Genomic DNA, 12,826 nt, shown 5'->3' on the forward strand with positions numbered 1-12,826 from the left:
TGGTAACGACAAGAATCCAGCTTCCTGATTGGCTGTTGCTACTGGAAGTTGCCATTTCAGCAAGAGTTGCCGTCCTAACATCTTTTATGAAACGGGGCATTGATCTGATCTGATCTGATTTGACTTGATTTGATTTGATTTGATTTGATTTGATATGATTTGATTTGATTTGATTCATTTACAAAATGCATACAGACCTTAGGTATACATAATATTGTTATATTATACACAAATCTATAAATAGTTTGTACGTGGGATATGTCATTATACATTTTGTGTGGAACGTCATATAAGCTATTTAAGCTTGACTGGGACGTCCAGTAGATTAACTTACACAAATATGTAAAGAAACATGATACAAAAAAAAGTGTAATGCACCTTCAGTAGGTTTCATGGCTAGGAACGCTATAAGTCATCTGAAATATTACGCTGTTTCAATGTGGCCTTTGGAACACGGACGGATGTGATAAAAAGGTATATTGCCAAAACCATCCGGAAGTGAGCGCTCGGCATGTATTGCGTGGTTCTAGAGTGCTGTTTGGCCTCCTGATTGAATGCAAAATACATTGTACACCAAAACAATTTCGGTTGATTGTCACGTTTCAAGCCCGAGCTGGGTTTTTCCGAGAACATCAGGAAGAAACCCTTTGAGTTCCATTCTGTGCCAAGATGTCGCCGACCCGCCAAGCTGTGTGCGCCTTTTTGATTCTGGTAGCTGCAGTAGAGTTCCATTGGGCCACTGCATCTTGCTGCTGCCCTGCAATGTGGACTGCCTTCGGGAATCATTGCTACAGGTATAAAGTAGTACGGAATGCTTTATATCTGATTGATGTAGCGGACAGATAACTTGTTGAAATCCATGCTTTATTTAGAACGGGATGCGAAGGCAAGAAGGCGACTTATCTAAACTCATCAAGACGCCAGACGCCTATATACAGCCGAGTTTTGAGTAGTTTCTTCTGGCATAATACCTTTCTCATGAAGACACCTATAGGAGAGCTGTACATGAATTGCCAACCACTGATCTCAAAAGACATAACTATCTGGATATATCATTGGCCCAATTCACTCTGTACAAACAAGCCGCGTTAGCGAGGCCGCCGCGCCCCCATCTTGTTACCAGCCTTGTACCGCTTCGCACGCATTTACCAGCAGAGATTCTGTCACCAAGATCACGTGATGTAATGAGCTTCGTACACATTAGTGTATGGACACTGTGCGTGGTAAAATGGCGGCGCTGTGGCTTCAAATTGGCCTATGAGATGTCTAGATACTTCCAATAGAGATCAGTGGTTGCCTCTCGCTTTCACACCTTGAACAAAACGCCTCGGCGAGTTTCACAAAGTTGCAGTGAACTCCGGATGATTTTCAGACTTTTGCATTTGAACATCTTTTGCTTATATTGGGTAAAGAGTGACAGAAATTATAGTGATTGGAATAAGAGTAATTTCAAAATTCATAACAAATCATAGTGAACAAGGATGATGACATAGCAGCTTCACATAAGACTGCAGGATTGGGTGCTCATGGAAGCTGAACAACAGAAGATGCATGAATGACTTTTGCACAGGTGAACCTGTTAAAAATTGTTATTGTAATGGAATTCCATCGCTACATTACTGGAATATGTGAGTATCTTATGTCATTATCCTTGTTCATAGTGTAATTTGATTTGTTGGGGATTTTCAGAGAATTGGTTTATCTGCTTAAGGACTACAATAAATTCCACAAATGTACATGTGGCACTATCATAATAATAATAATAATAATAGACATTTATAGAGCGCCTTTTCCACTGGATGCAAAGCGCTATGACATGTCATCCCTGGTCGCCATAGGAGATAAAATATATACAAAATACCAGGCAGTGACAGTATAAGTCCAGTGCACATATAGGGACATCAAAATAAATAAGTCTTCAAGTTTTGTTTGAAATGATCAAGTGTGGGTGAAGATTTGAGAAGAGGAGGGAGCTTATTCCACAGCCTAGGAGCAGAAGAAGAGAAAGCTGCATCTCCGGCTAGTTTTTTCGTGTGTGGTTGAGTAAAGGTAACGGATGATGAAAGACGAGTGCGCCTAGAGTGAGAGTGTCGTACCAGACACTCCCCAATGTACTCTGGAGCTCTATTGTTGACTACTTCGTAGACCAGTAGGAGAAGCTTGAAGGATATTCTTGCTTTGACTGGCAGCCAGTGGAGTTGACGTATAAGAGGAGTGGCATGAGAACGTGAACGAACATGGTACACTAGTCTAGAGCAGGGAGGTGAGAACAAACTTTCACCTCCCTGTCTAGAGGCAGCATTCTGAACTCTCTGTAAGCGATCCACATCAGCCTGACTGATTCCGCCAAGAAGAGCATTACAGTAGTCGAGTCGCGATAAGACCAATGCACGGACTGCTGCGTGACAAGTAGAAGCATCAATGTACTACATGATGTGAAATTATGAAAAAAAAAATCTGGAATTTCTGTTTAGGTTCGAACGAACGTGCAAGGCGAGTTTATCGACCTCTCGCCCTCTCACTTAATCTACAGAGGGCGTCTATGAGAGTTTGAACACATGCCATCTTTCGTTTGTTTGGGGAGGGGGTTTGGTCTTTTTATTGGCATTTTGGTGGTTTGTACTATCATCTTTTCCTGATGTTTTACAGCCAGTGCTATTACAATACTGTCAATACGATTATGGCCTATGTTATAGTCGCCATCATTGTAAATACATGTAGTACAATAGCATAAGTTTTCATCTATGCGTAATGTGTTTATCATGTAGGCCTATTATACAATGATAAGAAATTATAGTTTTATGGACGGTCACCTTTACTCCGTGAATGAGTAAAATGTGCATTAATCAATAAATCAGTCAACAATCATATCTTGATCAATTGATCAATTAGAATCCCGTGATTGTACGGCAGGTTCTTTAGCTACTCTCGCTCGTGGTTTGAGGCGGAGGGGCACTGCCGGTCCTTCACCTCTCCGTCCGTCGGCTCGGGCGAGGGCAGCCCCTCAGCTCTCGCCCATCTGGCCTCCATCCACTCTTAGGTGGAAAACGACTTTCTGCACACTTTCTTCGAGACGTCGAGAGCCAGGGATGACTCACAGGTGAATAATTGAGTATATATATACATATATATATATATATATATATATACAAATATATATATATATATACATATATAAAATACATAATATTGTGATTTGTAGTGCATTATCACTGTCATTGATCACGTTCATTGTCTTTCTATACGCTTCGATCATGATTACGTGGATATCTGTTTCTACTTGCATAATACATGTACGTCAATTCTTCCATTATGATAATATGTTCGTATGTTAATTCTATGTTTTTGCAAACCTTTATTTTTCATTTAATGTGCAAAATTTCAATCCAATGCACCTCCGTGTCGGTCTATTTCCTCAAGTTACGACAAAAAGCTGAAGAAAACATGTGTCAAAAACGTCTACAAATCTAGCATCCTGCCCATTTTTTTTTTTTTTTTTTGTCTTCAGTTAAGGAAGTTGTGCAAAACATTCAACCAAAATCGTTATAACACTTTAGTTATGCATTATTAAAGTCAAATCTCCAAACAACTCGACTTGTTTTGTTTTTCCTGATGCCTACAGCCTCTAGGAGTCTACGCAACGTTGTGGATCGGGCTACACGACTTGGAGGAGGAAGGGGTCTTCGTCTGGTCCGACGAAACGCCAGTTGACTTCGAAAACTGGGCCGCTTTCCAGCCCAATAACTCAGGCACGGGACCCAACGCGGACTGCGTACATCTCTTGGGCGGCTACAGCGGCAAGTGGCACGATCGTGGGTGCCGCACTTTAACGAAGCAGTACATTTGTAAGATGCCCTATGTCTACTAGATGTGGGCCCTAGCCGACATGGCGCAATGTCTACATGCTCCCCCAGATATTTTTGGCCTCCCTATACAATAGCAGTGCAGGTATACATCCACCAGGTTTGCAACATCCCTTTCGGGCCACAGTCCTGAATCCTATTTATTGTACATAGACAATTTGTCTTGCCCACGGGACTGTGCAATGATATGGCTGACTGAAAGCTCCAAATGATAAGAGGGAGACCAACGATACCTCCTTGGGCAGACGATTGTCTGTGTAATACACGCATTGGGGAGGGATTTGGGCCTAACCGGTTCGGAGATGAGGAGATGAATCAGGCCGGAGTAACGCCACCATTTCCTTATTCAAAGACCCGCGTAGATTGGGGGCTCCTTGTTAGCCCGTTCATTCTCTGACCACCGGGGTACATTCGAAAACCACGACTATTATAGAACCGTTTGCTATATAATTGGCAATGGTTGATTCCAGTTGCGATTCTCCGGATGCGTGTATACTTACAAAGAAATCAGTGATAACGCTATACACAAATCTTTACTGGATTTTCGTAATGTCCGAGCTTGGCCAGCCTTCGCACTACCAGATTGACTACATGGTACTATAAAGTATTCCCGGGTATCTACCGGGTTTTTAACGAAATAATGTCTCCTCCCCCTTGATCTTTAGGGCAGCATCCCCGGGAGGTGTGTAGGGGATTTCAGAGTCAGTTTCATCTTTTCAGCATTCTTTTCTTAAAACGGAAGACACTTTGACTTTCGGCCGTTGTATTTTTTCAATGCTTTGATTTCACTTTCATGGTAATACATTATTGTACCTGCATGTTGATCTTCATTAAGTCACCTTTGAGATTTCGTGATTGAAGATTTCACGTGCACCATTATTTTTCTGCACAAAGTTTAGCAAGGACAGTGACCATGTTAAGGGGGGGGGGGGTGAGGGGAGTGTTCCGTTTTGAGATTTGTCCCATCCACCAAGTAGGGAGCTAAGGGGAGTATTAACTTTGGGCCTTGAACCAACCAACCAAGAGGTCTACCCGACCCGGAATAATTACGCTTGATAGCCTTGGTGGATTAAACATATTGGAATCTTCTCACATTTCTTGCAGGTATCATGTGTGTTGTGTTGATAGCTGCCTGCTATTTTTGTTTCCGATTCATGATCATGTCTGTGTGTTTGGTTGCATGCCTGTTCTTTTACCAATTAGTAGGTGATGAACTTTACATGTCACAGGGCAACTATGCGTGTCTCTGCCTGAAACAAAAAGAAAAATATACAGAGATAACTTCTTTTTAAAATGATATTTAACAACTCATAATATCATTGACTGCAATATTCAGTGCATGTATAGCTACATGTGCCCTTATCATTGCAAGACATTGGAAACTTTTATCAGCTCCCGTAGAAAAATGAAGGTCATGCGACGCTCTACTTCGCATTGCTGAAAATTATTTTGTATAGTGTGCAAGCTATTAAGGGAAACTAAAACCCAAAGGGAAATGTGAATTGAGTGAAAGCAGCAAAATTAGAACACATCAGTGAAAGTTTGAAGAAAATCGGACAATCAATGCAAGAGATATGAATTTTTAAAGTTTTGGTGTTGGAACTGCTGGATGAGGAGACTACTTAAGTTTATGACATCATGTGTGGACAACAATTATAAAGAAAATATGAAGAAAATTCCACATGCTATCACTTCTCTAACATAATGAAAAAGCACTTGACTAACCGCTAAAGCAGGGGGAGTAATTACTAGTACCACCCTTATTTCATGTCAGTGTCAAGTTGATGGAATGTATAATTTCATCAAAAATGAATTTTTGTGGAATTCCTTTTATATTTTCTTTATAGTTGTCCACACAAGTACATGACGTCATAACCTGTAGTGGTCTAGTCATCCATCAAAACTTTACCAACTCATAACTTTTGCATCGATTCTCCAAAATTCCTCAATTGCTTTCACCGATGTGTTGTACTGTTGCTGCTTTCACTCAATCCACATTTCTCTTTGAGTTTTGGTTTCCTTTAAGCACATATGACACAATCAATTGATTAAAGGCAAAAAGCAAAAAGCAGTTCTCTGACCATATACAGTTGTATATATATATTTATGAAACAATTCACATGATAGAGAATAAGGGTTGAAGATATCGAACGAGGAAAATAAGAAAAACTGGACAGGATATCTTGACGAGTCGTGTTTGTCATTTCGATCTGACTTCGACCGGGCAAAGCAGCCGGATAAAATGGTAATTAACACTCCATGTTGGAATTCACCACAATACAAGTTGTAAAACTGGAAACAAAACAAAACAAAACAAAAGAGGATGTAGCTAGAATGTCAGAAGTGATTTTGATAGCTGATAGCCGCATTATATAGTTTGGATGTATCTTCCAAAACGTTACAGTAAATCCTGTACGCTAATTTGACCCCTGTACGGCAATCGCGTTTTTTTGCCAATTATTGTAGCAGCTATAGCACCCGTATATCTTTCAAGCCCTTTTATGAAATCCTGCAACTATGCAATAAGTTGGTGCGAATGATTAATATGATTTATCATTTTTAATGCACTTCAAGAACGGAATACAAGCAAAAATTAGCGAAAAATTTGGAATTGATCATGTCACGACCTCCTCCTGTTTTCATGAATGTGTATGGTTCTGACCAATATCAATACTCTGTGAAAACACGTGACATCTTGAAATAAAGATATTACTGTCTCCATCAAGCCAAACTTTAAACAGTGTTGAAGTGAAACTTGTGACGTTCTGATTCTTTTATTTGGCTTTATTTGGCTTGATTTGACTTGATTTGATTTGATTTGATTTGATTTGATTTGATTTGATTTATTCACAAAATAGATATACCTACATTATACACAAATATATAAAGTGTTTGCACATGAAGTATGTTATATACATTTTGCGTGAATCGTCATAAGCTATTTGAACCTTTAATAGAACGTTCAGTAGATATAACTTACACAAATATGTATAGAAACATACAAAAAAGTATAATTCATGTTCAGTATGTTTCACGGCTAGAAATACGATAGAAGGAGAGAGAGAGAAAGGAAGAGAAATCGAGAGAATTGGAAGAAGGGTGCTCCACTCCATGGTATGATTCTATAGTCTAAGGTATGCAAATTTGATTTGGCGTTTCTTTATAACTTCATCTGTCGCCTTCCACAGAGGATACAGGACATTTAAATCAAGCGAAATAATTATGATAATATTGATAGGATCCTGCTTTAAGCGCATTGATACGTAGAGTTCACAGAACCGATGGCAGGTAACAACACGTGTTCGTCATATCATAAAGTGTCATGTGTTTAACTCTCAATCAAACTATCAGGATTTTTATATGATCCATTCTATCTCCCTATTAATTATGTCTGATCCAGAATTGCATGAGGTTTGTAATGTCTCCTAGGACCACTTTCTAAGGCAGCAAAAACAAAAACAAAAACAAAAACAAAACAAAATATGTGATCGTTGATTTCTTGCCAAAATGAATTGACAAAGTGACAAGAAAAACTGTCATAGACATAATACTCCTCATGACAGGTACATGCTGCAGAAGTGGACAAAAGCATACGATGCCTGTCGAAAATGATAAGTCATCTGAAGTAATTATGCTGTTTCAGTCTGGCCTTTGGAACACGGATGTGATAACAGAGTTTATTCCCATAAACATCCGGAAGTGAGCACTCGGCATGTACTGCGCGGTTCGTAAGAGCCTCCTGGTTGAATGCAGAGTACATTGTACACCAAAACAATCTCTTCGTTCGACTGTTACGTTTCGAGCAAGTGCCGTGTTTTTTGCGAAGAAACCCTTTGAGTTTCATCCGTGCCAAGATGTCGCCGACCCGCCAAGCTGTGTGCGTCCTGTTGATTCTGGTAGCAGCAGTGGAGTTCCATTGGGCCACTGCATCTTGCTGCTGCCCTGCAATGTGGACTGCCTTCGGGAATCATTGCTACAGGTAAAAAGTAGTACAGGAAGTTTTACAACTAACGTGATGTAGCAGACAGATAACTTGTTGAAATCCATGCTTTATTTAGAACGGGATGCGAAGGCAAGAAGGCGACTTATCTAAACTCCGCAAGACGCCACACGCGTATATACAGCTCAGTTTTGAGTAGTTTCCTTCTGGCATAATACCTTTCTCATGACGGCACCTCAAGGAGAGCTGTAAATGAGTTGCCAACCACTGATCTCAAAGGGCATAACTATCTGGATATCTCATTGGCCCAATTCACTCTGTACAAACAAGCCGCATCGCCGCGCCGCCATCTTGTTACCAACCTTGCACCGCTTTGCCCGCATTTACCAGCAGAGACTGTCACCAAGATCACGTGATGTGATGAGCTTCGTACACATTAGTGTATGGACAATGTGCGTGGTAGAATGGCGGCGCTGTGGCTTCAAATTGGCCTATGAGATGTCTATAGATACTTCCAATAGAGATCAGTGGTAACCTCTCGCTTACCACCCCTTGAACAAAACGCCTCGACGAGTTTCACAAAGTTGCCGTCTCTCATTAAAATATAATGCTGATGAACTCCGGATGATTTTCAGACTTTTGCATTATAACATATTTTGCTTATATTGGGTACAAAGTGACATGATTAATAGTGATTTGGATAAGAAATAAGCATAATTTCAAAATGCATAACAAATCACAGTGAACAAGGATGATGACATATCAGCTTCATATAAGAATGCAGGATTGGGTGCTCATGGAAACTGAACAACAAAGAAATGCATATGCATAAATTCTACACAGGTGAAGCTGTTAAGAAATGTTATAAAATGGGTTCAAGAATGTAGCCAATAGGAAGCGCTGAAATGACACACACCTCCTTCCTTTACTTCAGTACAATTGCACTGCCTGTAATCCTATGGTAGATTGCCGATCGTCTGTGCGCGCGGCGGCTCCTTTGATGAATTGCATGCATACGCGCTGTCAATCCTGTAAACAACTTCAAATTAGTTCGGGCCCGGCCGGCCTGTCTTGGTTGTGCATAACATGTGTGGCGTACGTACGTATACTCTACTATACGTACACTTTGTACAGTACAGTAGACCAAGCGTTATGGGACCGGACGCGTACATGGAGTCACTTTGAAGAGCAAATCCAACGATTTAGCAGGTTAATTCTCACGCCGTTTTCAGAGTATGTTGTCTAGTAGGAGTCTATATCAAGTCTTTAAGGTAAAGGGTGCATATTCTATGTAAAATAAGTAAGTTTTCATGCGGGAACTTAAGTGTCCGGAAACCCAACCCCCCATTATACTTTAAATGTTTGGGACGAACATCTTCGGACGTCTTGACCCACAAAGGTACGTGAAAAACGCTGAAAAATGATGTTAGTTTCCGAATTTTCGACCCATTTTATAAAACAAATGATGCACAGGATTATTTCGTGGCGTTAGTGGAGGCGTAGCTCACTCTCGGGTATTTACAATGTAGTATTCACAATTGTAAATACCCTCGAGTGCACCACGCCTACACTAACACACTCTATCCTGTGCATCATTTGTATAACATTGTAATGTAATTACCAAGGAGGTTCGAGAAATGGAGTCACAACAGTCTTATTCGCTTTGATCCCATGCTCAAAGCCGCCACTCAAAAAAAAGTATGTGTCAAACTGGATCTGCCGCTCAGATGCGAAGACAATTGCCTTGTGTCTCATTGCATAATCACCAGCCACTTTCCAAGGAAGGTATGTCTTTTTGATGGTAATTACTTTTTGCTATCCTTACTTACAAACGATGGGCGGTAGACAATGGTAAAGGCACGGGGGTGCGCGAATAGAAATTGCTCAAATATTGCCGAAATAGATATCAAAATCACTCGACTGTACGTGTCTGTACGCTAATCTGACATATTAATTTGTAAAGAACTATACTTGAAGATGATGCACGTACCATATTAGTTTCATTAGGCGGAAATAAGGAGAAAAGTGATAAAACCGGCTTTCCATGAGGGTAAAATTTCAAACACTTTCACAAAATACAGTTCAGATTTACACTTTTGCACATATTTTCGAACGGAATTGACTTTTGTTTTATATGCTTTATAATTAGGTGAAATTTCATTGCATGTGATATATAAACGAGCAGCATATACCCGATATTATGTTAGCGTTAAAATGAATCTTCAGATTGCTCAGAAAGATGGCGGCTTCAAGCATCGAACATCAAAGGCACAAATGCACCTGTGGAATTCTTTTGTCCATCCATAGAAAACTGACAGCTGATTGAATAATTATAGTCAGTGTAACTCCATCTCTCGAACCTCCTTGGTATTACATAAATCATCGATAGTGCCATGTATATTTTTGTGGAATTTATTGTGCTCCTTTTAGCAGATAAACCGGTGCTCTTAAAAACCCAAAACAAATTACACTTATCAAGGATGATGACAGAGACTTGCATATCCATAATGTGGCGATGATCAATCATATTTCAAGCAATCCACCAATGAGAATCTCGTGATTGCACGGCAGGTTCTTCAGCTACTCTCGCTCGTGGTTTGAGGCGGAGGGCCACTGTCGGTCCTTCACCTCTCCGTCCGTCGGCTCGGGGGAGGGCAGCCCCTCAGCTCTCGCCCATCTGGCCTCCATCCACTCTCAGGCCGAAAACGACTTTCTGCACACTTTCTTCGAGACATCCAGAGCGAGGAACGACTCACAGGTGAGTAATTGTGTGTATATATACATGTATATATATATATATATATATATATATATATATATATATATATCCTACATACATAAGTACATATACATAGGCGTACCTGTGCTTTAGTGCCTTGCTGCTACCGGCGGTTTCACGCTGTGGTGATCTTCAGGCAGACTTTTCATCAATCCTCAACAAATCATATATTACCGACGGATATATACCCAACGGATATATTATATATATATATATATATATATATATATATATATATATATGTGTTTATTTATTTATTTATATATATAATGTATATATATATATAGGTGTATATATATATATATATAGAGAGAGAGAGATGCGATTATGGTATATTATGATTATATACACGTATATCTAATCATGTTTGCATGATACTTGATTCTTACAACATTATGCTATGTTCTTATGTTAATTCTACGTTTTTCGAAACCTTTATGTTTTCATATGCAATAAATTATATTCCTACGCATCTCCGTTTTGGTCTATTTCTTTATCTCTCCATGTATGTGTTGCGACGAAGAGCTGTGGAAACTATATGTCTAAACCTTCTACAAAATAATATTGAATCCTGTGACGTCCTTGTCGGCAGTAAAGGAAGTGGTTCAAACCATTCAACCAAATTCGTTTCAACACTTTAGTTATGCATTATTAAAGTACAAATCTCCAAACAACCCGACTTGTTTTGTAATTCCTGATGCCTACAGCCTCTCGGAGTCTACGCAACGTTGTGGATCGGGCTGCACGACTTGGAGGAGGAAGGGGTCTTCGTTTGGTCCGACGAAACGCCAGTTGACTTCGAAAACTGGGCCGCTAACCAGCCCAATAACTCAGGCACGGGACCCAACTCGGACTGCGTGAGTCTCTTGGGCGGTTACATCGGCAAGTGGCACGATCGCTGGTGCCGCGCGTTAACGAAGCAGTACATTTGTAAGATGCCGTATGTCTACTAGGTATAGGCCCTAAAGCCGACGTGGCGCAATGTCTACATGCTCCCGCCAGATATATTTAGCATCCCTATGATACGATAGCACAGGTATACATCCACCAGGATTGCAACATCTCTTTTGGGCCACAGTCCTAAAATCCTATTCATTGTACATACACAATTTGTCTTGCCCACACTATTGTGCAGTGATCTGGCTGACTGAAAGCCCTACATACCAAGAGGGAGACCAACGATACCTCCTTGGGCAGACGATTGTCTGTGGAGTATAATGAGGTACCCGCAACTCGTCATTGGCCCTATATATCGTCACCCTGCGTAAAATTGATACAAACGCACTGAACAAAAATGTACGCCCGGGACTGTGTTCAGTACGCTGGAAACTTTGCAGGGTTGCCACAACCAAGCAAACTAAGGCGAAAACCGAACAGTTTTTCTTGAAAATTTTACATTTGTTTAAGGAATAGGCCTACGTGTTATCAGTATCATCACGTCTTTTACGTGCTTTGTCTATGGGGGAGCGTGGTGGCGAGGTGCTGGCCCCTTCCTCTGATAGCCCACAACTATTCCGCATCGTTTGGGTTTAACGACGATAGCTCCAAATTTCCGGTATCGACCATTGAGCTTGTAGTTCCATTGGAATCTTCAGCATTTTTCCTTTAAGTGAGTGGGATTTCATAGAACAGTGACGTAGTAAGATTTGTTAAACATGCATAAACATTAACTATGACGAGGTGCGGGTCACTCAAGTATACCGGTACATGCATTGGGCAGGGGGAGGGAGTTGGGCCTAACCGGTTAGGGGATGAGATGGTTCAAGGGTAACGCCGCCATTCCCGTATTCAAAGACCCGCGTTGTATTTTTAATGCTTTTGTTTCACTGTCATTGTAATTCATGTGTAGGCTACTTGCATGTTTATCTTCATTAAGTCACCCTTGAGATTTCATCATTGCAGTTTTAACATTATTCTGCGCAAAGTCTAGGAGGGACAGGGAACATGGTAAGGGCAGGGAGGGGAGGGGGAGTGTTCCGTTTTGAGATTCGTCCCTGCTACCGAAGTAGGGAACTAAGAGGAGTAACCCTTGAACCAACCAACCAAGTGTTCTACCCGACCCCTCCCCCTCCCCCCGCCCCCACGCACACACACAAACGTTCCGCTGCCCGTAAGTACGCTTAATGATGATAATAATAGCTGCTTATATAGCGCATAATATTCCTGGAATCTCTATGCGCTTTACATAATTGAGTAAAATACCATAAACTACAACTTACATAATTTTAACAAAACAATATAATT

General features: G+C 40.7%; 1 protein-coding gene and 1 pseudogene across 1 annotated transcript; both read left to right on the forward strand.

The window, feature by feature from the left end:
• Nucleotides 1-668: 668 nt before the first annotated feature.
• Nucleotides 669-3,976, forward strand: LOC139722785 (echinoidin-like; annotated as a pseudogene).
• A 3,739-nt stretch (nt 3,977-7,715) lies between these two features.
• Nucleotides 7,716-11,535, forward strand: LOC139722823 (echinoidin-like). The gene is made up of 3 exons (XM_071634118.1): nt 7,716-7,842; nt 10,375-10,561; nt 11,290-11,535. The coding sequence occupies exons 1-3, from the start codon at nt 7,718-7,720 to the stop codon at nt 11,533-11,535; spliced, it is 558 nt and encodes a 185-aa protein (XP_071490219.1). The 5' UTR covers nt 7,716-7,717.
• The last annotated feature ends 1,291 nt before the right edge of the window (nt 11,536-12,826 follow it).

Source organism: Diadema antillarum, unplaced genomic scaffold (genome assembly GCF_040938485.1).
Source record: "Diadema antillarum isolate AM-2024a unplaced genomic scaffold, OU_Dant_1.0 scf00000172, whole genome shotgun sequence".
In the NCBI taxonomy this organism is placed as follows: Eukaryota; Metazoa; Echinodermata; class Echinoidea; order Diadematoida; family Diadematidae; genus Diadema; species Diadema antillarum.

What these genes read in the sequence shown, in the direction of transcription:
- LOC139722823 (XM_071634118.1), top strand. Translation starts at nt 7,718, where the DNA reads ATGTCGCCGACCCGCCAAGCTGTGTGCGTCCTGTTGATTCTGGTAGCA. An exon ending in TTCGGGAATCATTGCTACAG is followed by an intron (nt 7,843 to 10,374) that starts GTAAAAAGTAGT and finishes ATTGCACGGCAG; the next exon opens with GTTCTTCAGCTACTCTCGCT. An exon ending in GAGCGAGGAACGACTCACAG is followed by an intron (nt 10,562 to 11,289) that starts GTGAGTAATTGT and finishes TGATGCCTACAG; the next exon opens with CCTCTCGGAGTCTACGCAAC.